The 26,813-nt window shown below is 58.1% G+C and overlaps 1 protein-coding gene across 3 annotated transcripts in view; it reads right to left on the bottom strand.

Moving 5' to 3' along the window:
- Nucleotides 1–26,813, bottom strand: part of GRIK1 (glutamate ionotropic receptor kainate type subunit 1) — a 198,739-nt gene that overhangs the window by 70,571 nt on the left and 101,355 nt on the right. For all 3 annotated transcript variants that reach the window (XM_037029669.1, XM_037029667.1, XM_037029668.1), the window contains exons 2-4: nt 21,601–21,768; nt 17,279–17,536; nt 9,231–9,412 (exon numbers count right to left, since the gene is read on the bottom strand). In XM_037029669.1, the coding sequence (XP_036885564.1) occupies nt 9,231–9,412; nt 17,279–17,536; nt 21,601–21,768 (608 nt within the window). The remainder of the gene's footprint in view (nt 1–9,230; nt 9,413–17,278; nt 17,537–21,600; nt 21,769–26,813) is intronic.

Below are 26,813 nucleotides of genomic sequence, written 5' to 3'. Positions count from 1 at the left end.
GTTCTAAGAGGAAGTTCACTGCTTATACAGGCTCAAGAAACAATAGTCTCAAACCAGAAAAAGAAGAACAAATAGAACCCGAAGTGAATGGAAGGAAAGAACAAAGATCTTAGTAGAAATAAATGAAACAGAGATTTTAAAAACACAATAGAAACGATCAATGAAACAAGAGCTGGTTCTTTGAAAAGACAAACAAAACCGATACACCTTTAGCCAAACTCACCACGAAAGGAACGACCTCGAGTAAAAGAAATGGCGAGTAATGGAGAGGTTACGGCCAACACCACAGAAACACCAAGGCCATTGCAAAGTGCTGCAGACGGTGACGTGCCAACCAATTGGACAGCCTGGAAGACACGGGCGCATTTCTGGAGGCCTACAGCCTTCCAAGACAGAACCAGGAAGAAGGAGAAAATCTAAACAGCAGCGGCTAGCCGTGAACTTGAAGCGGTCATCAAAAGTCTCCAGAGAACAAAAGCCAGGACCAGATGGCTTCTCCAGTGAACAAAGCATGTGGTGCTTTTTTTTAAAGATTGTATTTATGTTTAGAGAGGGGAAGGGAGGGAGAACAAGAGGAAGAGAAACACTGATGTGATGTTGCCTCGTGTGCCCCCTACTGGGGACCTGGCCCACAGCCCAGGCTTGTGCCCTGACTGGGAATCGAACCAGCGACCCCTTGGTTCCTGGGCCTGTGCTCAGTCCACTGAGCCACACCAGCCAGGGGTGTGTGATGGTTTTTTAAAAAGCAGCCACTCAGCTGATCATTTTTATTAGTATCCCGCTGCTGTACTGGGCGGCCGACGCCATCCGACCTGCCTCTTAGTCACGGTAGGGAGAGTGAAGACGTTGCAGTGAGGAGACAGCCCACAGGTCCGCTCCCTTTGGCACAGAAGGAGGGCTCGGCCGCGCGGGTGCGCTCTCTTCGGTGTGTGTGTGGGGAGATCGGTGGGTCCGACTGTCCCGCCTCGGGCCTGGGGCGGCGAGTTCCGACGCCTCCCGGGAACTTCCTGGACCTGGGGATGGACGAACAAGTACAGACTTGGACCATCGACAGGTCACCTTGGAGGACTCTGGAGGACTCGAGCGCCTGAGAAACTTCCAGAGAGGGGGACAGGCGATCGTGCGGAGGTGGTTGCTGCTCCCAGAGACGCACTTAGGGACCGGCCCTAGCTGGGCCGGCCCTGGACCACCCGCGCGCCGCCGCGCGCCGGCCCTGGGCAAGGCGCCAAGTCCCTGCTCTGCGGATTCCGGCGGCCCCGCGCGGGGGTGTTTTTCGGGTACCTGTGCTGCCCCCCCCCCCCCGAGAGAGCATGTGAGGGGGCGCACGCGCCGGCCCCTCGCTCCTGGGCGGTTCGTTTCTCTGTCCCCTCGGTTCACATACACGCCGACCACGGGCGCGCTCACAGGCTCAGGCCACGCAGGGTTTGCCGGCGCGCGAAGGGACGGAGAGACGGGGACAGGCATCCGTTCTACAAAACCAGCCCTTTCCTTCTCCCTCCGAGCGGGGCCAGGGGAGCGCACAGGATTTCCCACGAGGCCCTGCGGTGGCGGTGTTTGGGGGTGGCCTCCAGCTTTAGCCCCTTCGTAGCCCCCTCCCACGGAAGGGCCAGGGCCGGGAGGCTGATGGGTCGGAGCTCCCCAAACGGAGCGCAGAGCAGCGGCTCGTCTGGCTCCAGGAGCCCGTCTCGCCGAAGGGCCCGGGCTCCGCTGCGGAGAGGACGCGCCCCTGCCGACAGGGCCGCCTGCCGCGCTGGGGCGAAGAGGGAGCCCCCGGCCGACGGGCGGAGCAGCTGCCCCCGAGCCTGCGCAGGAGGACGTGAGCCAAGAGTGAACTCCGCAGCGTCCAGGACACTGGGGGCGCGGTTCCGGGTGGGGGCGAGGAGGGATGTGGCGAAACGAGGGCTCCCGCAGCAAAGCCGCGATCCAGCCTGAAGCTGGGACGTTAACAGAGCATTGCTCCTGGCACCGCGGGTCGAGAACGCGGGTTTGTCTGGAGGGGAGCTTCGGGGGACGGTCCCGTAGACTTCGGGGGTCCTGCCGGTCTCCTCTGCAGAGCTGTTTACAGCCCAGCGAGGTCATCCTGGCGCCCGCCCTCCTCCTCCGCTTTTTTTCTTTTTCGCTGGGCTGTTTTGTTTCCATTTATCCGATGACTATCAGGTTTACAAAAGAATTATGCGTATCATCATTTCTCAGAGTTCCAGAATCTCCAGCTTCTAAGAAAATACCGATGCCCGAACCACCACCCCAGACGTTGTCGTTTCCGAGGCCTGAGGTGTGCCCTCGGCACTGCCGCCTGCCAGCCGCCCCCTCGGGCCGCGCAGCCGGGCTGAGAAGCGCCAGCCTGTGTTAACCAAACTCATCCATTTCCAAGCGGCGGCAGTGATGGGAGCGGCCTTTTGCTGGCTGCTGCAGGGTGTCCACCGCTGCCATGGTGTTTACTCAGTGTCAGGAGTGAAGTGCTGTCCTCCTCTGTCCACGTGAGGAGCAGAGCGTGGTGAGAACGTTTGGATCAGGCCTGATTTCCGTCTTTTGTGACACATTTGCCTATTAATTGACCATAAGAGGTGTGTATGCAGGAAGGCCAGTAACTTGCGCAGAGGCCAGGCGCTGTCGGATGCAAGCCAGTTGGACCGGGGAAGGGGGGAGCTTGGTCTTGAGGAATGGACCCCTGCAGCCGGGACCTGCTTCCTCGGGCCTTCCTGTCCCAGACCCCGTAGGGCCCCGGTCCCTCGGCCTCCTTCCGTCACAAATTCAGACCTGCGTGGCTCTTTAGTCACATCCGTTCAGATACTAAAATTGATCAGATCCTCATTTTAAACCCTTTGGCGACATTTGAGACATTTAATCACCTAACAGAGTCAAAAAAGGGCAGTTTGCAAAAACACTTGTCTCACATTTGTGTTGAAGCCACAGAACAGACACAGCAATGGGGCTGCAGTGACAGCAGGCTGGTCACGGGGTGTGACCAGCGGGGGAAGGGCCACTGGGGAGCGTCACAGAGCGAGCAGGGTGGGTCAGACGGTACTTGAAGGCGCAGCTGCTGAGGCTCCCTGGAGGCCGAGGGGTGGGGAAAGGAGGGCAGGGACCTGTGGCTGAGAGACACCACACTGGTCTCTAGCTGGAGTTCGGTGAGGAGAGAGAGGGACAGAAGCAGGCTGAACGTGGACCGCACCCAGAAGGCAGAAGACGGCGTTTGCCAACTGTAAACAGGGCGATGAGACCCAGTGCCCTGCTGGGTTTCTGGCGGGAGGAATTGGGTGGCGTTTCTAGTCCCAGGACAAGGTCTGGGTGAGACAGTAAGACCCGCAGGGCCCAGGGGGCTGGTGGGGGGAGGTGACACGGCGACAGCTGGGCCTGGTGATCCCTGCATCTCTCCGCTTCTCCCTGGTGATGACGGTGACTATGGACTGTGGCACACCTCCGTGCCTGGCCCCGTGCATCCCAGGCACTGTCACAGCTAACTGTTCCCCGACCAGTGGGACGTGGGTGCTGTGACGTGAGTGCTATGACATCTTCATTTTACAGATGCAGCAAAGCTGTGAAACGACCTCGTGTAGCACACTGGGGTCTTTCTTGGTGTCTTTTCCACCCTTTACACAGGCACAGGCGAGAAAGTGGCCCGTAAGTGGCTGAATCTGCCTCTTGCAGGGCCGCCCTCGTGACAGGGGACTGTGCTAACAGTTCTGGAGGACAGAGCAGGGGGATCCTTTGGTGGCATCTGGCATTTATGAAGGAACCTGACAGAAGCTGCAGTCCTTCCCCCTGAGAAAGCCTGTCCGAGGGGCATGAGGCAGACTGATCTCTCTCGTCGTCTGTTACCGCGTCCTTGCCATGCGGGGCAGCTCGGGGGCACGTTTGTGGTTTTCATGACCAACTCAGGCTGAAACAAACCCAAGTCCTTTCCAAGTCCGTAATTTGGAGGCTTCTGAGTGTCCCATTCACCAAAAATGCGGACAGATTCCAACCCCTCCAGTGAATCGTTGATTTCCGCAGAGGTCAGTAAATTCTTGTGTATATTTAATAACACACTCGTATCTATGGACTGCTCCTTACAGCCAAACTGTGTGCTCAGGAAATGTAAATCAATTTTAGTATCAGCCCGAGAGATAGCTAATTACAGTGGGAATGTCTCACCAAAATAATTATATAACACACTACAAATTATCATCCCGTTACTATAAGTGGAGATTCGTCATTGTTATGTTGCCAGAATTTATCCAAGTAATGAGCTTATCATCAGTTAACTGTCTCAAAGATTCCCAAAGGACTCTGGGAGCTTTTAATAAGAATGGCCTGTGCAATTATCTCCCCATTTATTCGGGCGCCTCCTAAGCACAAGGCCAAGTGTGAGTTCTATATGTCTCAGCCAACAAGGGGACTCTGACCACCAGTGTGCGTGGACACCCAGGGCTGCTCCTGGGCGGGAAAGAGCGCTGGGAGGGTCCGAGTGGCAGGCAGGCTGGAATCTGGTGGGAACCGAGTGTGCGGCCCTCCCCTGTAACGGAGAAAGTCTGTGAGTTTCTCCCCTGTAACGGAGCTATTGTGAGAAGATGAAAAAGCATCATTCTGGTCAGATGCACGGCTCAGTCCGGCGCAGAGCGAGCCTCCGTGAACCAGATGTTCTGTCAAGGAAACGCAGAGTTTGCGTGCGGGTCTCTGGACTTTGCCAAGGCGCTCAGCACAGCTGTCACTGCTCAGGAATCAGCCTAGGGGCGTCTCCGCCAGCGGGCGAGCTCTGGAGGGGGGTGCTGTACTCACGATGTTTGCTTTTTGGGCTCCTTTTTGTGCTAAGGGTGTGGGGACCTGAGCTTGTCGACCTTTGCACTCTCTGCGTCCTCCTCCCCTGCACCCTGCACCGGCAGGCGTGTGCTGGAGAAAAGGGCAAGCGTCTCCGCAGGGTGCCTGCCACCTCTCTGCTCAGCGGTGGCTTTCGAGACAGCCAGCATATTTCCCGGGGACATTTAGACCCAAAAAGATTGGATGTTTGGGAGTGAAATGGAACAGCCACAATTCATGAGCTGGAAAGGTTCACAATAGAATGTGTCCTGGCTGCTACTCAGGACCAGCTGACACCTGGGACACACAGCAGGAGCAGAACAGGGTGTTTCTTCTTAAATCCTGAGTTGCGTTGCAGGTGCAGGCCGGCCGCTTGCTGGCCTGGCCATGGGGGAAGTGACAGAGCCTCTGTGGCCTCTGTCTGCCCCCGAATACAGAACCATCTCCTGTAAGTGGACCGGGGGCGTGCCTCCCGGATCGGCGCCCTGCCACCGGCCTGTGCTAAGTGTGCCCTACAGGATGGCTCCTCAGGCCTTTGGGTGGTTCCGTGTTGCTGCTCAGACCCTGGAGATCTGACTCAGCGGGTGCCGGTCCCAGGCACAGGCTTGGGGGCTCTGTGCGGAGAAGGGACAGATGCGGCAGGGAGCGCAGCACGGAACCCACCCAGCCCCCCCAACCCCCGCTTCTGTCCTGCTGGCAGCTGTTGGGCAAGACTCTGATGAGGGAGAACTCAATGCACAAAATTACTTGGCTCCTGGGCACCGCCCCCGCGCCTCCGCGCAGAGGGAAGCTGGGCATGAAGAAACACATTTCCTCCCAGCCTTGTTTTTATGTTAATGTGAAGAAGAGAAAAAGAGAGAAAATGCAATATAATTGTGCAAACTATCCTGGCGCGGAAACGTGTTACAGAGACTGATGGCTCAGTCACAATGTGACAGTGTGACATGATAGCTGCAGCGCTGGGGGCACGGGTCCCCGCTCGACGCCCAGGCTTCGTGAGCAGACGGCAGGCTGGCCCGGTGGAAGGAGTGAGTTCAGGCTCGCCCACAGCAGTGGCGCCCTGCAGCTCAGGGACGGACGGCCCGCCACCCTCCTCCCATCCAGAGCCGCCGGGGGGGGGGGGGGCAGGTCCCACCTGCTGTGCGGGCAGCAACGCCCTCCTTTCCTAGCCCTGTCACAGGGTTGGGAGGCGACCACGCAGTTCTCGCAAAGACGCACATTTATTTTCAGGCAGCAGAACCGTAGGCTCAAATGCATTGCAGTTCATCCTAACACAGAATCCAGGGCAGCGTGAAGCTGTCCTTTTGAGGAAATTGAGGCACAAAGGAGCACCTTGCTGAGAGGGCTGTGTGCGGAGAGCCGGGGAAGGAAGGTGGGGCTGGAGACACCTGCCCGGGGCCTCCTCCTCCCTCTCTTTTCTCTTATGATTCAGGCTGCCGGTTCAGTCCCTCCCTCCACACAGCTGTGCCCCAGTGGGGTGGGCAGGGGGGCTTTGGTGAGCAAGTCACAGAAGGCCGCTGCCCCTGGGAGCCGGCAGGCCGAGGGGATCGGGCGACCCGTGTCCTGAACTGAGTGCAGGCTTCCCTTGGGCTTGGGCAGCAGCTGGGAGAGGGCAGGTCACGGGGAGGGACCGGCCTCTGCTCCCGTTCCCGCAGGGGACCACGGGCAAGGCTCCGCCCAGACAGAACGTCCTGGGGCAGGGGGGGGGGGGGGGGNCTCCCGTTCCCGCAGGGGACCACGGGCAAGGCTCCGCCCAGACAGAACGTCCTGGGGCAGGGGGGGGGGGGTGGCAGCGGCCAGTGAGAAGCAGCCAAGTGAACACAGGACGGGTGCTGGACCTGCCGCGGTTCCTGTCTGGAGAGGGCTGGGGTGGGGTGGCTGGCCGCCCGGGGTGGGGTGGCTAGTTCCCAGGCTGCTGTGCTGGCCGCCTCTCCCCCAGCTCGTGCCGGCAGGCTCCCACCCGTGGCCTTCCTTCCCTGGCCTCTTCCTTAAATTCTTCTCCCTCCAGCCAGAGCCTGTGGGGGACTGAGGGGGGTGGTTAATATTGGGTGGGACGAGTGAGGGGCAGCGTGGTGGTGGAGACACGTTGGAAGGAGCCTGGGTGGGGGGGTCTCCACCTGGGGGCGGGTTCAGGAGACAGCAGCTTCCTGGCAGAGCAGTGAGGTGGCCGCTGGTATGGCCGGTGGGCGGGGAGAGATGGGGCGCCAGGCTGAGCTGTGGTGGCCAGGCCAGGCTGAGACGGCAGAAACTGGCGAAGGCACTTGGTTCACACAAAAGCCTTGAGTGTCGGGCGCTTAATCAAGTCTTGACGTTTGAATTTCCAACTAATTTTGGGGAAGTAACTTTTCAGATACTCATCATATAGTACTTGTTCAATATGAATAGAAATAATTTCATCGCGAGAGTGATTAGCATGCCCAAGAATAACTGCAGACTTCCCCCCAAGTTTTGCTTTTAGATAAATGTCAAATATCTGCCTGAAAGTGGATTTGCTGTGTTTTTCCCTTAAGAACCGTTCAAAAGTGGTGAAATGTGGCGGAGCCACAGGGGAATGCCGGGAAGTCAGGAAAAATGTGCGGAAGAGAAAGCCAAGGGGACCTGCCCGAGCAAACGCGCGGGGTGAGCTCCGTCACCAGAAAGTACTCACACCGGCTTCACCTAAGTCCGGCGTTTTCCCGGCTCCTCCGCTCTGACTGGGGCCCTCGCAGGTCCGTGGGGCGGGAGCCGGGGCCACGGGGTCCGGAGACCCCACGCAGGCTGGCCGTTCAGAGTGGGGCCTCGAAGGGCACCTGGGCGCCAGCCTCCCGGCCTCTGCCCTGAGGAAGCTTCGTGCAGATCAGAGGGTGGGAGCTCGTGGGGGCAGCTGCACCGGACGCTGAGAGCTCTCCTGGGCTTTGGTGCGCCCTTGGTGAAGGGGCGGGGCCTCCTCTCTCTCTTTTCTTCCTCCTCTCTGCTCCCTGGGCTGCCCAGTGAGGGGCGGGCACACCTGGGGGCGGGGCGGGGGCGTGGTCTTCCTCTGTGTTTCTGCCTGAGCTGACCAGGCTCCTGGCCAAGTGGGACCCAGTCACTCAGAGCCCTCGGGCTGCACCGTGAGCAGGACAGAGCGTCCCAAGGCCTATAATGGCCACGTCCAATCCTAGCAGCTTCATGAGGGTCCGGTGAAGCCCCGTGGGCCCCACCTGCTCGCCTCTCGGACCTGGCGCCCAGCCCCATGCAAGCAGTTGGCACACCTGGCTGCCGACACAGGAAGTGCGGTCACAGCCGGGTCGTCTTCTGGGGACATTGCCAACACCCCAGTGACGCTTACACGACATGCACCTGTCAGGCCACATGCGTGCAGCCGGGCTGCCCTGCCCTGACCCCCACGCCAGCCCCTGGTCTGCCCCTGACGTCGCCTGGGAGGCGCCTGGCTGGCCTTTCCTGTGCTCCTCCGGGCTTCTCAGCCCTGGTGCCTCTGCCTCTCAGGCTGTCTAGGTTCTGGGGGTGCTCTTCATGCGGGGGGGGTTCAGCCACACCCCGGCCTCCGAGCACCTTGCCAGCAGGCCGCCAGGTCCCCAAAGGACGACCAAGGTGTCTCCAGATGTCGTCCAGCATCCCCGGGGGATGAGACCTGGCGTCTCCACTTCATCTTTTTTACAGTTCTGAGTTTTCTTTCTCGAGCATAAGAATGAGGCTGTATCCTCAAGTGCTCAGGAAGTTTACTCTGTGGTGGTGGTTATTATTATTTTTAATGACTCTTTTTAAAATTATTTATTTATTTTTAGAACGAGGGAAAAGGAGGGAGAAAGGGAGAGAAACATCAGTGTGTGGTTGCCTCTCATGTGCCCCCTACAGGGGACCTGGCCCACAACCCAGGCATGTGCCCTGACTGGGAATTGAACCGGCGACCCTTTGGTTTGCAGACCACCACTCAGTCCACAGAGCCACGCCAGCCAGGGTGCTTATTATGATTCTTAACCTCACTAATGTCTTCCATGTATCTCAGATGACACAGTTCACCCAGGGCTTCCACCCACATTAGCCCCGTTGTCCAGACAAGTTGGAGAAGCACCATTGCTGGGAATCCCGCCCCTTGGACAGAAAGGCCTGCCCCTCCCCGAGGACGGTGTGTTCACAGCGGGTCAGGCTCTGTGCGCAGAGACCTGGCTCCATCTTTCAACAGGTGTGAAGATGCAGAGAGAGATGTTTAACCTGCAATGGTCCCCTCCCCGCCCCCCTCTGAAGCTGGATCTGACGACGTCCTGCCGCCCGTGGGACCACTGACCCCTCCACGGTGGCTGGGGGCTTCAGCCAAGACACCCACCCTCTCTGAGCCTGAGGCTCCTGGAAGGGGCTCCCAAAGCAGCATCTTCCAACCTCGACAGGCGGCCGCAGGACTCAGGCTGCTCGGAGCGGCACCCCCGCCTTCCCGAGACGAGCCGCGCGCGCCCGCCCTGCCCCTCGGGGTGCCTCACCTGCTTCAGGATCTCAGCGGCCCTTCGGTGGGAGCAGTCGAATATCACATGGAACTCCCTGCCCTTCTTCATCTCCTTCAGCAAAGGCTTCGCGTCCCTGTTCCCCGACGGCAGCTGCCGGATCTTGATTCTGATGTTGTGCCTGGAGGGAGCTTTGATGAGCTCTTGCAGGCCGATCAGACCTGGAAAGCACGTCTGTTTAGTGCCACGTACAGCCGCACTCACAGGGCCCCACGGGAGCCGCGGGCTGCCCCCCGAAGGTCACCAAGCTGACCCCTCTCTGCTTTCTCACACCCGTGTTGGATCCCGCAGAGCCGGCCGGCGGTGGGTGACGTGTGACCGGGAGCCCTGCGCTCCCAAGCGCATGCTGAACTCGTTGGGATGAAATGTGCCCTCCAGGTGGCAGCCAGCAGCTCACATCCTAACAGGTTAAGTCTGGACCTCAAAACTCACGTAAATAAAAAGTTGCTTGAAGTTTCCGAAGGTGCTTGGTGACATAGAGAGCACCTGCCCCCCCAAAGCTAGAATTTGGGGGGCTGTGGACCTCGGCAGGCCTTCCACCGAGTGTGTCTCTGTAACAACCGTTTGCCTGTTAATTGGTTGGGCGGCTCTGTGTAATCTTCCAGTTCTCGCCATAGAAACTACTTAAAAGTGGCTCATTATATTCTCTCTCTACTGTGATTGCCTGTTGAATCGGAAAATCCTTTCTTGATTAAAATTAGACTGTCAGCTGATTTCCCAACAGAACCTTTGCAGGCCAGGAGGGATTGGCAAGAAGTCTGCAAAGTGGTGAAAAGCAGGAGGGACCTACAGCCAAGCTCGCTGTACCCAGCGAAGCTGCCATTCGGAGTCAAGGGGGTACAAAGGGTTTCCCACACCAGGAAACACTAAAGGAGTTCGTCCTCACCAAACCAGCATCATATGACATGTTAAAGGGTCTTCTTGAAAAAGAAAAAAGATTATTGCCATTTGTTGTTCATATTTTTAAATACGAATCTGTCAGCAATTGAATCTAAAAATAAAATAAACGAGCAGAACAGAAACAGACTCATAGACACAGAGAACGGACTGACAGTCGTCAGAGGGGCCGGGGGCCGAGGGCCGAGGAGCACAGCCCGGCGGTTACAGAACAGTCACGGGACCTGAAGTCCAGGAGGGGAGTGTAGTCAGGGGCACTGTAAGGACCACAGGTGGTGCCAGGCGCAGGGGGGGAGCAGGGTGCACGGTGTCCCGGGCGACCCCGTAGCGCGGTGATGTCCCATCCCTGGGAGGCCTGCCTGAAACGGAATCAGTGATGTGTGTCAACTGTGAAAATTAAAAAGGGGTAAATAAATAAATGAATAAATAAATAAAAGGAGTCAGTAAACTAAAAAGCAAACTAACACAAGAGACCACGGCGTTTTTAGAGACCGCAATGATAAAAACTGAAACAGCAGAGTCTTAAAAAACCTGCTGTCTGTGGTTGCAGGAAGGAAAGCCTGTGCGGTGGACGGAGTCCCCGGAGAATGTCCGACTGGCTGCAGGTGTGGGCCTGCCAAGCTGCCGGTGGTCACCGCACCTGCTCTCTGGGTGGGACCTGCTGCCTCTCCTGCCGGAGCAGTGACTGGGCTGCCCTGTGCAGAGCTGCTGGGCCAGCTGTCCTGGAGAACTGAGCTTTCCCTCTTACTGCCTCTGTGCCTTTGCGGTTGGCCGCCTGGCGCACCTGGGAGGGAGGGAGCCTTCAGCTCCACCTGCGTTCCAGGGGCGCCATGGGGAGCGCAGTGTGGGGAGCGGGGTGTGCGTTAAGGCATGGGCACCTGACCCCCTGGGTTTAAAGCGGTGCCTTCGTTCTCCGGTTTTCAGCTCTTTGTTTGTTTCGGTGGCCCACATGTGAAAAGCTCCCCCGCACTGTGCAGTGGCGTGGGTGTGATGAGCAGAGTGTGCGTTGAATGGAAGGGGCCGAGCAGGGCAGTCGGAGAACCAGCCAAGACCTAGAGCTCCTTGCCCTTCACTTTTCAGCAGTAGACGTCGTTAGTGTGATGGCCCTCCTGGGCACTTGCTTCTTTTCACATCAGTCAGCGTGGCGGCACCGATAACCAGCTGCTGGCCTCTCCCAGGCTCACCTGTCCAGAGCCGCTGACGGCACAGAAGGTGGAAGAGAGCTGAGCATGTGAACGGTTCCATCAGTCAGTCCCTCGGCCATCCCGTGGAGCCACCATTGTCACCCTCGTCGTCGCAGATGAGAAACCCAGGGCTCACCCCATCGGGGAGGTCCCGGGGGGGCCCCCGAGGGTGTGCTGAGAGCTGTGGATGGGGGGGGTTGGCGGCTCTCTGACTCCCCTCAGGCAGAGCCATTGGTGCCTCGGGAGGACGTGACTGCGCTGCCACGGGACCGTGGGGAGCAGGGACCCCTCTTTCCTCTGACTGTGGGTGCGCTGTCTCCCTCCTGAGTGTCCTGCCTCCTCCGGCTTCACCGTCACCTACAGGTTTTATTTTATTTTATTGCACTTGAGCGTGACCGCAGGGACGTCGACGTGGCCTTTCAGCAAAATGGCAAAAACACTGTGAAGCGCATCTTGTGTCCTGCAGGGACCTGCAGAGGGGACGCCCGCCTCAGAGGACGTCTTCCCATGGCGAGGATGCACACACGCACTGATGGCATTTGAAATTGGAAGCGTTTTCTCACTCCGTTCACGTGTTTTTATAAGAAAACATTTGGGGGGGCAGTACCCACAGACACAGGGGCAGAGAAAGGCGAACCCTACCAGCTCCAGCTTCTTTGTGGGGGCGGAACGGTTTGCTGGGCTGCCCAGCAGCAGGTCCCGGCGCCCCATCTGTCTGTCTGTCTGTCTGTCCCCCCCACCCCCCCCACCCCCGCTGCCCCCTGCAGGGGAAACGGCCTGGGGACGCAGGACCAGCAGGCTGAAGGGCTGCGTGCAGCGGGCAGAACAGGAGCCGGCACATCCTCTCCTTCCCAAAGCAACAGTTTACTCAGAAAAGCCCATCAGCAAAGGCTGCAGAATTTACAATTCAAAGGCTTTTTTAGTTCACAGGAGACAAAAATGGAGAGGGAGCAGTCCCTTTTATTTGCATTTTGCAGCTGTTCATCAATCATGTACACCTGGTTGTAACGGCGAGTTAAACGTTATTTTCTGAACAATTTCTTTAGCGAAAGGCAACTGGTTTGGGAGCAGCTCCACTCCGAAGGCACTGAGGTCCGGGAGTCCGGAAGCCAGCCCTGCTGAGCAAGACCTCCGTCTGGCCAGCTCGGTTGCCAGGACCGGCAGGGGCGCCCGCAAAGGGGGAACGGGACTCGGGTTTTCGACTCCTCGCAGTGCTGCTGGGTTTCAGAGAGAAAATGCAGACAGGAAGGCAGCCAACTGAACAACAGTCCACTGTGCCACAGACCCGACCTGGACCCTCCACAGACGTCACGGCCGTGGAGGCAGAGGGAGGTGGGACGGTCTCATGACACAGGGGCTGACAGGGCACGACACTGAACACGGTGGTGATCCCGGTTCCAGTCACATGTAGGGCATGGCTGGGATTACGAGAGACACTGGAAGCAGATGTGTGCACACATGCAGTGAGTACATGTGAGTGCTCAGGCTCGTGTTCGCACACACGAACGTGCACATGTGTGTGTGTGCGTGGGAGTCTCATCTTGTTTCTCTCAGGAGCATTGAGACAGAACCGGGGTCAGAAGTTTGTCTGCCCGTGGTGACCAAGGCTCCCCCATCTGCCCCTTCCTCGGAGGGGACCACGGGAGGAGGACAACCTGGGCACAGGTGGCGTGATGCCTCCGTGGGGAGGGGCTGGGGTCATGGCTCTGGGTCCCTCTAGAAGGGTTAGCAGGCCAGAGGGCCCACAGCACCCTGGGCCACAAGCACCCCTGGCTGGCTCTCTGGGTGCCGGGGACGAGCCACGTCCTGGGTGGCACCCCAGCACCTCTGGTCACTGGGCAAGGACTCTAGGTTCTTAGGAAGCATCTTCCCTGAAGCCCCACGGCCAGCGAGCACCAGCTGCCCCAGCCCGCAGCCTCGGGCAGCTCCGGATGGGGGGTGCTTTTCCGTTCTTACTGGAACCGTGTTTGTGTGATGCCAGCCCCGTACCGGCCTGCAGTTTTCGGACTCTGACGTCGTGAGTGTGGCTATAGCGAGGGAGGTCCCTGTCTCAGACACACACGAGGGTGTTCAGGGGTGGAAACGCCGTGATGTCTCTCAGATGGTTGGTTCCACGACGCTACGACCTGTCAGCACCTGGCTGTCCTAGCTGTCCTGATGCTGAGGGAGTCAGAGCTTTCGGTGAACGTGGCCTCAGGACAGCCACTGGATCTTGCTGGAGGGCGTGGGGGCTTTCAGTGACATTTCTGCCACTTCCCTCTACGTTCAAATCTTTCTAGAGAACAGGACACACCTGAGCTGTAAAACAGCACAGGGGCCCCTCCCCCACCTCCAGGGAAGCAAAGGGAAACCGAGTCTGTGGTTTTGGAAGGTGCCTCACTTAGGGCACGAAGCCCGTTGATTCCCTGCGAGTTTGGGCTGCACGCGTACAGGTGGCCTCCACAAGGTCCAGAGGGCCAGTTCTCAACACCATTTCTGGCCGCCTGTCCCCTCTGCACTCAGATGTGGCAAAGAAACATGCCGATCTGCAGGTGGCTCTGGGGACGGGGGGTGGGAGGCGTGCGGAGAAACAGAGCCTGCTATTTCCCAGGTGTTTAACCGTTCATTCTCAGCTCTTCTCCTTAAATAACAATGGCTTTGCCATGGACTTGCTCTTCGTTAGGAAGCTGGCTCCAGGCCCGAGAAGTGGCTCCGTGACCCACAGAACCTGCCTCTGGGTCAACAGGGGTCAGTACAACTCCACAGCAGGGGAAGCCAGGCACCGGGGGGTCAGTGGTTGGGACTGGCCCTGAAAATGAGTCACAGATGCCAGGAACTGGAAGGGGCCTTAGAGGCCGAGCCCTCCTGGACACGTGAATCCCGACTGGACAGCTGGGTGAGCAGAGTCCCTGCCCCACGGGGTGGTCCGTCCCGTCTGGACAGCCTCGGTTCCGCTCACGAGCCTCGGCTCGAAGAGAAGCAGGTAGGCCTCCTTGAGCCTTCCCCCGGCCCACGGAACCACAGCAGGGGGCTCGCGCCTGACCAGTAAGGAAAGGAGGCCCGGGCCGAGACCGCCCATTTAAATACTGGTTGCTTCTGTGTTTGAACTGAGGAGCATGCAAAATGGCATTTCACAAAGGCGCCCGTGTGCGAGTGGGCTCAGACCTGAGAGGGTGCCGAGGGGGCTCCATGGGTGTGTCCTCCAGAGGGGCCGAAAGCTGGGAGCTGGGAAATGGAAAAGGGGGAGTCACCCCGGGGAAACGCGGCACTTCCCAGTGCAGACGTTCATACGTTCAATTTTTAAAAGTGCGTCAGGGAAAGGCGAGACTTCCCCGAGAAAAGCTGGGTTCCTTGTTGCCTTGTTCCTGGCAGCGCAAGTGAATACACCCGTTGTGCGATGTCCAGACGTTTTTCCCACGGCTCAAAACAGAGTTTGAACCTGTCGATTTTGATGCCTTTTGGTGCTTCTGCCATTTTTTGTTTCACCTCGTCCGCATCAGCAAAATGTTTCCCCTAGAAGATTTTTTTCACCCGGGGAAACAAAAAAATAAGTTGCTCAGGGCAAGACCCGGTGAACAGGGAGGGAGGGCCACGGGGGTCATGCCACTTTTGGTCGAAAACTGCTGCACACTTGGCGCAGTGTGGGCAGGTTTGCTCCTCAATCCCCCGTCACGAAATGGGCGACTGCACTGAGTCTTCGAAACAATTCGCTGAAGCTGAAGCAGCCTCTCGCAACAACGCCAGCTGGTGCACTGATCCAGGTGGGTTCCCAGAGCACTCAGCCAGCGGGGAAGCCTGTCCTACCAGGCGACCGCCCTGCAGAAGGTGATTTAGTTTTGGGTGCCCTCACACAATTTGAAATCTTCAGCAGTTGTGCCCGCACCTTTGTCGCGCTGCCTCCTGAGTGAAACCCAGGGGTCCAACATGGTTCATTGGTTTGTGTCGCTCTTAGATGGCCCCACCATGCCGAGGAGGAGAGGCCGTGAGAAAGGGTGACCCTGCGACGCCCACTGCGGGATGCGGAGCCCACGCCTCGCTGGCTCACCGCCCTCTGTTTGCAGGGTGGGCGCGCGGGGGTCTGGGGCGCGGGGATCTGGGGCGCTCCAGGCGACGTCCTCAGGGGCGCGTCTGCGCGGCGCTGTCCGGCCGCGCGTCCTTCGCTCTCAGGCGACGCTTCCCAAATACCGCTGCCCGGGGCTTATCCTTCGCGGGGGCTGCTTTGACTATATAATTACAACTTAACGAGACGATGTGTGAGAAAATACACGCGTGCGTATTTCTCACCAGAAGGGTCGGAAATGGAGCGGAGTTCGTGCAGGAGGGAGGCTCAGTCCGTCCGCCGGGGAAGAGGGGGCGCAGGTGCTTGGCAACGGAGACCGAGAGATGGACTGTTGGAAAGTTTGGTGTGTGTTGCTTTATTCATTTTCACTGATAATTTTCTTAGTCTTACTACCAAATGCGTATACCAGAGAACGGAACTCATTTCAGGTCTCGGAGAAAAATACTTGGAAAGTAAATGCAGCGGTGCCTCGGGGTCCGCGGGGGACGGTTCCAGGGCCGGAGAACATCCGGATCTGCGGCGGCTCCGGCCCCTCGCGTGAATGGGCGCCGACATCGTGCCCCACGGCCTTGCGCATCCGCGCGCTCCCAGGGCTGTTTGCGACCCGCCCTGGGCCGGGTCCTTGGCTGCAAAGCCCAGGATGTGGACACCGATTGCGTGTTCATTGAAAAAACTCTGCCTGTAAATGACTGGAGGTTTTTAAACCCGTGTTGCTCCAGGATCCGCTGCAATGTGAGCCCTTGCACGTCTCATTAAGCACCTCCCTGCGCACTAGGCTGTGTCAGGTATCAGGTTACAAAAGTAATTGCATTGAATCCTCCATTTCAGGAATCCCTGGCCTCATAGACTCGTAAACAGACAACTGACATGCAATACGGTGGCTGTATTTGCAGTGACCATGAGCACTACCGTGGCCGTGAGAGCTGCCGTGGAGAAGGGGGGAGAGGCATCCAAGTGAGGGCCACCCCCAACATGCAGGGTGGGGGGCGGTGCTTGTCAGCGCTGGGGCGAGAGCCTGAGCCGCGGGAGCGGTGCTGAGGGAGAGGGCCCGCACCTGGATGCGCAGCCGTGGAGTCACCAGCGGGGCGCCCTGTGAATGCAGGGGGCCGGACTCCCACGAACCTCAGCCTGTGATCAGGAGGCACCGGGAAGGAGCTCTTAAAGGGAAGTTCAAGTGGGCTGGGTCAGAAAAGTGTCTGCCGGGAGCAGGTGCTGGAGTCATCCTGTCCTTGCCCCCAGAGGAGCAGTTGGAACAAGGAATTGCTTTGGGAAGGGCTCCTCACCCACGGGTCGCCCTCTTTTCCACCAAGCAGCCGGTCAGCTTTATCCACACGACCTCTGTTGGCACGTCCAACCAACAGCCCCACGGCGTGGCTGTGAACGCAGCCCAACACAAAATCGTAAATTTACTGAAAACATGATGAGATTTTATTTGTGTGATTACGTGTCACAGTGTATTTAATACGTGGCCCAAGACAACTCTTCTTCCAGTGTGGCCCTGAGACGCCGAAAGGCTGGACGCCCCTGCCAGGAACTGGAACTCTGTTAACCTGCTTTAGAGACTCCAGACACGTGTGTAGCCAGTGGTCGAGTCAGGACGTTTCCCACCCACTCTAGTGAAGGGGTGGCGTCCAGGCCCCAAGCTGAGAGAACTGGATATGCAGTGACGTGTTTAACATTCTGCCTCGTGAACAATATACATCAAAAAGGTGACATTTCTCCAAAACATCTCCTAAAGTGGCTGATGGAAAATCGACCCCCGCCCCAGAAGGACCTGGAATGAGCAGGATGGCGTGTGCCCCTGGATTGGGAGACCCCATTAGCCTCCGCGGTGCCCTCTGCCCAGCAAGGAGATGCGGTGCGTGCCCCGTGCTCCCGGGGCCCAGGCGGTGCCCGGGCCCGCGTACCTGTGCTGTCCTCGTAGACCAGCGTCATGGCTCTCCAGCCGAAGTAGAGGACCAGGTCCAGCACCGCCCGGCTGATGGCCGCGGCGTCCGGGTGCAGGTTGACGTGGAAGGGGTCCCGACCGTCCGCCGCGGGGGGGCGCCAGCGGGTGTGCACGTGCGGCACCTGCAGCGCGTTGCACACGGACTGCACGGCGCTGGCGGAGGAGCTGTGCCCCGGGCCCAGGAGCGCGGCGACGCCCAGGGCCAGCTGGTCGCAGGCTGCATCCCGATGGGGGTGGGGGGTGGGATGGGAAAGGTGGCACAGGAGGGGAAGACAGAGAGAGAGAGAGAGAGAGAGAGAGAACCGTGAATTTCCCCTTTCCTTTTCCTTCCAAGACCCCCGCACCTGCGCTCTTAGTCCAGCATCCAGACCCTCGAGGGGCTGAGTGCCGAGGATGGAAAGTGGGTCTCAGACACCTCCTGGGCCACGGAGGGATGCACTGGTCCACGTGTGTCCCTGTAACCGTGGCGACTAACTGCAGTGCTGGTGGGTGACTCCTGGGGCAGGGTGGGGCTGAGGCAGGGGGTCCCAGGGAGCTGAGGGGGCGAGGGGCCCTTGCAGGCTGCTGCGGCTCCTGTTGGAGGACCCCTGAAGACCATGGAGTGGCCCCGACACCGACTAGGGACAGAGTGGGGGAACCGCCTGGCGGACAGGGAGGTCAGGAGACCCTGTGCGGCCCCTGAGGACCCAGCCTGCCAGGCGGGGGCGGGGGGGGGGTGCACGCACTCAGCATTGTTGCCCTGACCAGCAGCTCTAACCCTAACAAGACAGAGTCAGTGTGTGTGTGGAAACTAGTTCAACATCCATTCCCTTTCCTCAGTGTACAATTATGCACACCGACTGAGAAATTTCAGAATATTTAGAAGTATGAGGGAAAAGGCCATGTAATTCCATCATCTTGGGCTATTTTTTTTTTTTTTGGTGTTCTAGTTGATGAAAACAAATCAAGCCATCGTGCAGACGGAGTCGGGCGCATTGCTTTCCTCGTTTACACTCCTCCGAACCCAGGAGCACGCGTCCCGCAGTGGTTACCAACCCCTCAGGAGCGTCTCCAGGGTCTGGGGCAGCCTGCACGCCTCGGAGCGCTTGCCGCGCTGCTCCCGGGACACGGCACAGCCATGCCGCTCCCGAGCCTTGGCTACCGGAGTTCTCACGCGTGTCTCAGAGTTCACACTGCTTCCTGGGAGTGACACCGTGTAGTGAAAGGGTGTTGATACTTTTCGGTTACTTGAGACAGGCCGATCACAGTCCCTTCCAGACAGGTCAGGAGTGGTTATCGTCCGCAACCACTGCAGGGGCTGCCTTTGCCTTTCGCGCTGAGGAAAATCCGGGCTGGCGTTACATATGGACTCAGAAGCATTTCAATTGGATACCTTAATGCTAGTTTAAAGGAATTTGAAATTGCTGAGAGATAACTGAATATTTGAATCAAATCATGCCAAAATTTATACATGAAATTGTGTTAATATTTATGAAGATGCCATTCTACAAATAAAAGTAAGGTGAAAAACTATAGTGCTTAGGCAGAATCATCTAAGTTGATTTAGAGAGAAAAACCAGTAAGGACAACTTGGAGAGCCGTCCCCAGGTGCCTACGGGCAGCACCCTGTGAGGGGGCTCGCGCCCCGGGGCTGAGAGGCCCCAACCTCTGTGCTCAGCGCTGGGGCTTCCCATTGTCCTGGGGAGCACATTTCCTGGGGCTGTTTCCGTGGGTGAGGGGGCCTCTCGAGAACACAGGAGTCAGCGAGCGGCTGTTCTGTGCGGCGGGGGCAGCGGGCTGCGATGCCTGCTGGTGGTCAGCACAGACTCAGCGCCCCCACTCCCTGTGCCCGCAGACCAGGGAGTTTTAAGCGGCTTAGCAGGCGTTTCATTTACAAGCACTGGCAGGTGCTTCCAATCACAAAGAAAGCTTTCAATTTTAGGTGGGCTGAAGTGTGGTTGGCTCAGCGATGCGTGTGTGTGTGTGTGTGTGTGTGTGTGTAAGAGGACGACTGAGTCAGAGAGCGGGAGGGCGGGAGATTTGACCCCTGGAGATGATTTGTGTGAAGATGCCTTATAAACGTGAAAATGCCATTTACATATACAATATAAAGTTTCACTGTGTGTTTAGAGACAACCGAGATCCATATACTGAGCTGGACAAAAAGCCCATCACATTTTTCCCATAGGATCAAAGACATTTTTTGTTTTCACCGATAACCTTTGATTGGGGTATTTTGAGTGCGTTGGCTCTGTCTCCTGCTGCTGGCTTCTCCTGGCGGGCAGGGTCCGGGAGCTGCTACACATCTTCCCAAGCCCAGGCCAGCCCCACGGCAAGGGGCCACTTGGCCAAAAGGTCACTGGTACCAAGAAACGTCACAAACCACGTTTGACACATTCGATCAGCCACAGCACCTTCTCCATACACTGAACAAAACTTGTCTTTTGCATTTCTGTTGCGTTTTTTACCTTTCTTGAAATAAGAAAGCATAATATGCCAAAAATGTTGTGTATCTTTTTCCAGCTTCAACATTAAAATGGCTGCACAAAAATCCACCAATTTGACAGCTTTTCTTTAAATGCCCGCTGGTATGGCAGCTGCCACAATACAGTCTAAGAAAATTGCTTGAAATGAAGTTACAGACAATTAAGCACCACTGGAGCCACCGAGTGGAAAAAGCCTAATGAACTTTTTGGCCAAGGCAATTGTATGGGCTGCTCCAATCTTCAAAAGAAAATGCCATTGCTTAGGCCCCGCCATAAAGAGAACACAGTCATTATGCTGCTTCTTTTCATCTTTGCTTCTGGGAAACAGTTTCCTGTTCTGTTTGTAAAGAACACGCAGACTCTGGGAAGAGCGCGTCGGGCGGGCGCATCCAGCTGGGTTAGTTCTATGTGGAAACGACCAGTGTTCAGCTGCTGCGAAGTCAGCCTGAACTTGGCAGTCGCTGCAGCCGGTTTGTTTGGGTGCTTTTGTTTCTCCGAGACAAAGAGCCGCCCGCTCTGGGCGGGAGCAGCCTCCACGCCCACACGGAGCCCAGGCGGGAGGTCTGGCTCCAGGCCCCGAGCGTGGGCGCGCCGCCCCGCGGTGCATCTGTGCGCTCAGGCCTGGCGGAAGGAGCGCCTGCCGCAGTGCGGTCGGCCGGCCGAGCGCAGGGCGGTGGTGACCCGCAGTTTTAACTGGAACGTCACAGGGTGCAGGAGTGTGGTGCTGTTGTGTTGCAGAACCGCGGGCCCGGCTGTGGAGTAAGAGAGGTCGTGATAACAGAGGGGCGTCGNGGTCTGGCTCCAGGCCCCGAGCGTGGGCGCGCCGCCCCGCGGTGCATCTGTGCGCTCAGGCCTGGCGGAAGGAGCGCCTGCCGCAGTGCGGTCGGCGGGCCGAGCGCAGGGCGGTGGTGACCCGCAGTTTTAACTGGAACGTCACAGGGTGCAGGAATGTGGTGCTATTGTGTTGCAGAACCGCGGCCCCGGCTGTGGAGTAAGAGAGGTCGTGATAACAGAGGGGCGTCGAAGGCCTCTTCTCAGGGACTCTCCGGGTGGGAGGCAGGAGGGCCGCCTGCAGGGACTGATCCCACGGGTTTCATCTTTTCAAACTTAATTCTGATTCCGATCGGCCCACTTTCACGGGGGCTCGCGTCTCCACGCCGGGCACTCGTGGAGCGCGCGCTGACCTTTGACCCAAGGACCCCGTCTGGTCGTTTCTGTTGCGCGGTTCCATTTCTGTGCTTTTCCTCCTGTTCTTTCTTGGGGTGTGAGTGACACGACGCCCTGTCACTCGCGGGCGTGCAGCACGTGGACTCGGATCTGCAACCTCGTCTCTCCACGAGCCGGTGGGCAGGGGCTCAGAGGCAGAGTCTGGAAGGCGAGCCCGGGGTTAGCCAGCTGCCGCCCGTGGGCCGCGGCTGAGGTGTGTCGCGGGCGTTTCCGCGCGCTCCGTGGAGGCGCCCGTCCGTGGATGGCTCTGCCCTGTTTCACGGAGGCGTCTCAGCCTCCGGAGGGAACGCAGATCCAGCCTGAGGTTCGCCGCGCACAGCTCAGCCGGGACTCGCGGAGGGGCAGGGGGCGGGGCCGCAGGACGGGTGGGTGGGGGGCGGAGTGGGCGGATCCAGATGTGGGCGGGGCCACAGAAGGGGCGGGCATTGGGCGGGGCCTCAGGGCGGGCCTAGGGTCCCTCCCCCGACACAGCCAGCACCCGCCCATCTGGGCAGGGCCCAGGCTCCCTGGGCCCATTCACTGGAGGGCAGGTGGCCCATGGAGCAGACACGCCCCCCAGAGAGGCCGTGGAAAATGCGGCCACAGTTACCTCTCCTCGAGGCCTCGAAGCTGTCGAACAGGTTGACCCTCTGGATGTCGTAGGTCAGCGTGGTGTTGGGCATCAGGGTCCGGTTCCTGTTAATGCTGGTGACTGCGAACTTGAACGCCAGCTCTTCCACGTTAACAGGCTCGTTTTCCACAGTTTCAAAAATCCCTCCTGCAGAAGCAAAAGAGATGCGGGAGAAGCATTAGTCTCATTAAAAGAAGAATATAAAGGGTTCAAACAAAAGGCCCAAAGCGCCTGGCTGGTGTGGCGCAGTGGATTGAGGACCTGGCTGCGAAGCAAAGGCTCCCAGGTTCGATTCCCAGTCAGGGCACAGGCCTGGGTTGTGGGCCAGGTCCACACCTGGGGCACGCACGAGAGAGGGGCACTCGAGAGGCCCCACATTGACCTTCTCTCCCTCTCTTCCCTTCCCCTCTCTCTACTTTGTATTGCCTGTTCCCAGAACCCAAACCGTGTGCAGCTCATCAGCTTGCATGACATGCAGGTCCAGGTCACGTCCTTAGGGCAAATTTGCCCCCTGAATTCAGGAGCTAGGCCTGTGAAGGGCCCATGCACACCAGCGGGTGGGGCCCAAGGAAGACTGGCAGGCTGGAGTTTCCAGAATAAAAGCGTCTCTTCGTTCTTGGTGGCCCAGAGCCCTGGGTCATGGTACTTTCCCAAGTTTACGAGCCGACTCAAGGTCGTTTGTTTTAAAGAACCCCTTGGCCCTGCTCAGAAGCCTCCAATCCGTGACGAAGTATGTCCCCCTCCCCCAAACAAGAACGCAAGAATAACACACATGGTAGACACAGGGTCTGCTCACAAGTCACGTGCCGAATACCGGAGCGTAAGCCTCATCAGGAGTCCAGCCGTGAATTTGCCTTCCGCACTCCAGGGGCCATTACTAAGGATTACTAACCGCACACTCTGACTCGCGCCAAGAGCTGTCCTGTGGCCATCGGCCGACACAGGCCAACGGCAGAGGCCTTGCACTTGCTCCGTGATGCACCTGCCACCCCAGTTTCCTTGGAAGAACAACCGGAGCCCCTGGAACACAGGGCCTTGTCCACAACACACTGTGCCTCATGTGCCACTGGGCCCCCCGGCGCTGCGAGCTCCTTCACTGTGCGAGGAGTCTTCTCTCCATTTTATTATCCTGTGATCCCTCCAATTAATTGCCTCATGGGGCCAATGCTCTTATCCCCACTTTCTGGAGGAGCGAACTGAGGCTCGGAGACGTTAAATAGATGTCCACTGTCGTGGCTGGTAAGCGGTGGAGTCTGCATTGGAATTGAGTCCAGATGGGTACAAAACGCTCGCTGTCATCGATTATTTATGCCCTGTCTCCCCTCCCCCCACAGGCAGAGAATTGAGGCAGGTGAGGAAAATCTACAAGCGAATGCTCACATGTGTCTAAGACAGAAATGCCCACGAAAAAAGCCACGATGCAAACGTGTCTCCCGAGAAACGTACTCTCGGAATTGATTGACAGGCAAGAACCAGGCCCACCGTTGGCCCCGTTGCTGAGAAAATGACGCTGAGAGACTGGGTGACCCAGGGCCTCAGATCCGTCCCCAAGCCTCTGACCCAACGGTGGCTCCACAGATGACGTGAGCCCCGCATCGTGCAAAAAACTTAGTGCATGACACCTTTACTATGCCCAGGGCGGAGCTCTGAGAGTGGCAGGTGTCAGGAGCCCTCGAGCACGCGAGCCTGGCTGGGTGCGCGCGGGGCTGCCGCGGAGACCCGCTGGGGTGCATGCGCGATCCTGCCCGTGGTGCAACCCGCCGGGCCCCAAGGCCTCCCCTGCTCCTCCAGCCCTCGCTGAGCGCGCACCCCTCTCCGCCTCCGCAGGGACAAGTCGGGAGAGGAAAAGCGGGAAAGTTGTGTCTGTAGAGACAATGCGGAGCTTACAGGGGCGCCGCCGTCGCCTTTGCTCAAACGTCGGGCGCATCAGAGACTCGATGTTGGCGACGTGGGAGTGGGTGAAAGTTCACGTTACATGTTCGTTCTGCATGGAACTCTCTCCCCACGAGGCCTGCTTTGTGGAGTCTTTCCCTTCGTTCACTCGAGCAGCTGCTCCCTCCGTCTGTTTTAAGGGCCCTCTGAGCGGCAGGTCCGAGGCAGCAGAAGGGCCCGCGCCCCACTCCTGCCCAAGACGCCCGGAATCTGCACCTGTGCACGGAGAGGTCTCTCCTGAGCGAGATCGAGGTGCACCGGGAGGCTTCTGCCCGACGCGGGAGAGCAGGGCCCCGCGGAGAAGGCAGGAAACAAAGGCCAGTTCCAGGAGGCGCGCCCCTGTGCTCACTGCGGTGCTGTTTGCGGTGACCCGAGGTGTGAAAGCGCCTAGTGTTGGAATGACGGCATGTGACTCAGCCATGAAAGACGCGGACCCCGCCACGCAGGACGCTGGGAAGCACCTAGAGGGCGTCATGCTAGGTGACACCCAAAGTCGAAGACCATGGGACTTTGCTGGCCCGTAGAATCTGGAAACAAAACGAGCAAAACAAAATAGGCACAGCCTCGTGGAAATAAGCCCACGCGGCCAGTCAGAAGGAGAGTTCTGGGGGGCAACTGCAGTAATGTCACTGGAATTCCATGGTGACACACGGTGACAGAGGGTTTGGGGACCACGTCATACTGTGCATAAATGTCCCGTCACCACAGTGTGCCCCTGAGTGGAACAGGCCTGCGTGTCAGGTGCACGTGGATGACACACGGACATGTGGGTGACACACAGACACGTGACAGGAACAAACACTGAGGGAACACCCTGCCCTGCTGCGCAAATCTGTCGTGCACAGGAGTTGGAAGAGTGTGTCGCGTGCTCAGAACTCCCGGACATAAACGTTCGCATCTGGGCTCCAACGAAAGGGTTGACGGGCAAGGTCCTGCAACTCCGGGGATTCTCCACCCAAAAAGTGACTGTTCTGAGCTTTAGAGAACAGAGTTTGTACCTTCAAATTGTCAGGTTCTGCATTTCTTTGTAGCAGTATGATTCATCTGAACGCAGGGTTGTGTTCCTCCCGGAGAACGTAAAACACACAGGTTCCAGGTATTCAGCCAGTCTCCGCCGAGGAAGGTGGGCACCTGGGTCTCCGCGGCGGTTTCTCCCTCTGGCAGCTCGGTCCTCCTCCGCCATCGGAACCCTCAGCGGCGAAAGCCCGGGCGCGTCCACATGGCCTCTGCCAGCGGCTTCTGTGCAGCGTGGCAGCCCCATTGTGCCTGGAGGCAGAGAGCTCCCCGGGCCCCTGTGGGCGTGGGCTCGAGCTGAGGCAGAAAGTCCCCACAGGGACCAACCGGCATAACTCGCATTTCGGGTCTTCCGAGCAATTTGTCCCTTTCCCCTCTTTCTAAAGAAGAAGATCGTTCACCTTGACTTGTTTGCAGAGGTCCGCAGCTCAGAGCCAACTGCATGGACACTTGTTAAAAGCTGATCATGTTGGAAGGTCGTCTCCGAATTTCCTTCTTCATTTGAAAGTGTTTTCAAGCAGGACAGACAGCTGTGCTGCTCCAGACCTCACTGCATTTGGACCCTCTGATCTCCAGTCGGGGTCTCCTGATCGTGCTCTCTGCCTGAGAAAAGGAGCAGAAAGCACAAGGGTTCACCCAGGAACAGACAGACTCTCCTCCATGGCCTGTCAAACCCAGGCCCCGTCAGTCCCAACGGCTGGGTCATTATATGCAAATGCGGTTTTTGTTTCTGAAGCCACTCCATACTTCTCAGCCAATTGCTGTGCTGGTTTCTTCTGCAGCCTCTCTGAGGTCGCGCCATCACTTCCTGCTGTTCACGCGGGGGTCAGGACGGCACCTCAGCCTCCCTCTGATCCAGAAAGCCCCGTCCCCTTGCCCCGCGCTGGGCTACAAGTTGTGGGGGTGCAGCCCCACCGAGTCGGGCACTGCACTTGGCGTGGTCACTTCAAGGTGACAGAGCCATCCCCCCCCCCCCCGAACACGTGAGCGGCTGAGACTCGGGAGCGCACCACAGACTAGACCGAGGCCCCCAAGAGCTTCTGGACAGCGGGTAGGTGTGGGGCTTCGAGGTGCTTCCGGGGGTGAGAGGGTCGTGCCACCCGCAGCCGGGCCTCTAGACAGTGGTGCCTCTATCCCCACCGCTGGGGCCTTCCTGTTCGGCTCAGGAGCGTCTCTGGGAAAGACCGCTGCTTCCCAAGGGCCTTGCGGCCTCCAGAACGGTGGCTGGGGTTCCCAGCCTCTGGGACCGCAGGGCCGCAGCTGCCCGCTCCCGTCAGGAGCCTGCGACGAGTAACGGTCCAGGAATCACTGGACCATTAGCGTTTACTCTGGGAAGTTGGACTACACAGGACGTGTAGCTTGTTCTTTATAACTGTCTCAATTTTAAAATTTCCTCACATAACATCAAGTACTTGGTAAGAAGATATTTTTATTAGTTTACTTGTGAAAATGTATAATTTGAGCCCTGGCTGGTGTAGTGTAGCATGGGCTGAGAACCAAGGGGTCGCTGGTTCAACTCCCAGTCAGGGCATGTGCGTGGGTTGTGGGCCAGGTCCCCAGTGGGGGCCACGTGAGAGGCAACCACATACTAATGTTTCTCTCCTTCTCCCTCCCTTCCCCTCTCTCTAAAAAATAAAATCTTTTAAAAACGCATAATTTGGATATTTCCCACTTTAAACAAAAAAATAACTTCTGTTCATTCCCTTCATTGTGAAATTTGCGGGTGCCGATGCGCTCTTCAACAAACAGGTGGAATTACCACCTGAGGGAATTCCATGCTCTTTAAAGAGGTGCCCTAGTAGAGAATCTTAACCTTTAAACTTATCACTAGTCTTTGTTTTTCAAGAACAATGTGACTTAATTTTTCATGGTGTTTTAAAACATGGTAAGCCATTGTCTTTTCTTTTGCTCATCAGCAGTTTTAGAATAATCTCCTGAATTTCCGAGATGATAAAAGTCGGGGGGCGTGTGGAGAGGAAAGCTGCTGAAACACCAACTCAGGTGAGCAGCTTCCCAGAGATTCGCCATCAGCTTTGGCCGCCTGCCTGGCAGGGGCTTGTCCGAGAGGTGGACGCTGTGGGGGGCAGGCGTCTGGTGCTGTGCGGGCCTGACGTCCGGCTCACCCACGGTCAGGCGCAGGGGACCTGGACCCGCCTGTGCCAGTATTGGGGCGATGCAGAGCATGGGGGGCTGTGCTCCCGACTCTCCTTGGCCCCCCCCCCCCGCCGACTGCAGGGCAGTTCTCC

This window comes from Sturnira hondurensis, unplaced genomic scaffold (assembly GCF_014824575.4).
Source record: "Sturnira hondurensis isolate 20B ecotype Veracruz unplaced genomic scaffold, ASM1482457v3 Scaffold0020398, whole genome shotgun sequence".
Classification (NCBI taxonomy): Eukaryota; Metazoa; Chordata; class Mammalia; order Chiroptera; family Phyllostomidae; genus Sturnira; species Sturnira hondurensis.
The sequence above is the reverse complement of the archived record's forward strand: the minus strand, read 5'-3'. Positions and strand labels throughout refer to the sequence as shown.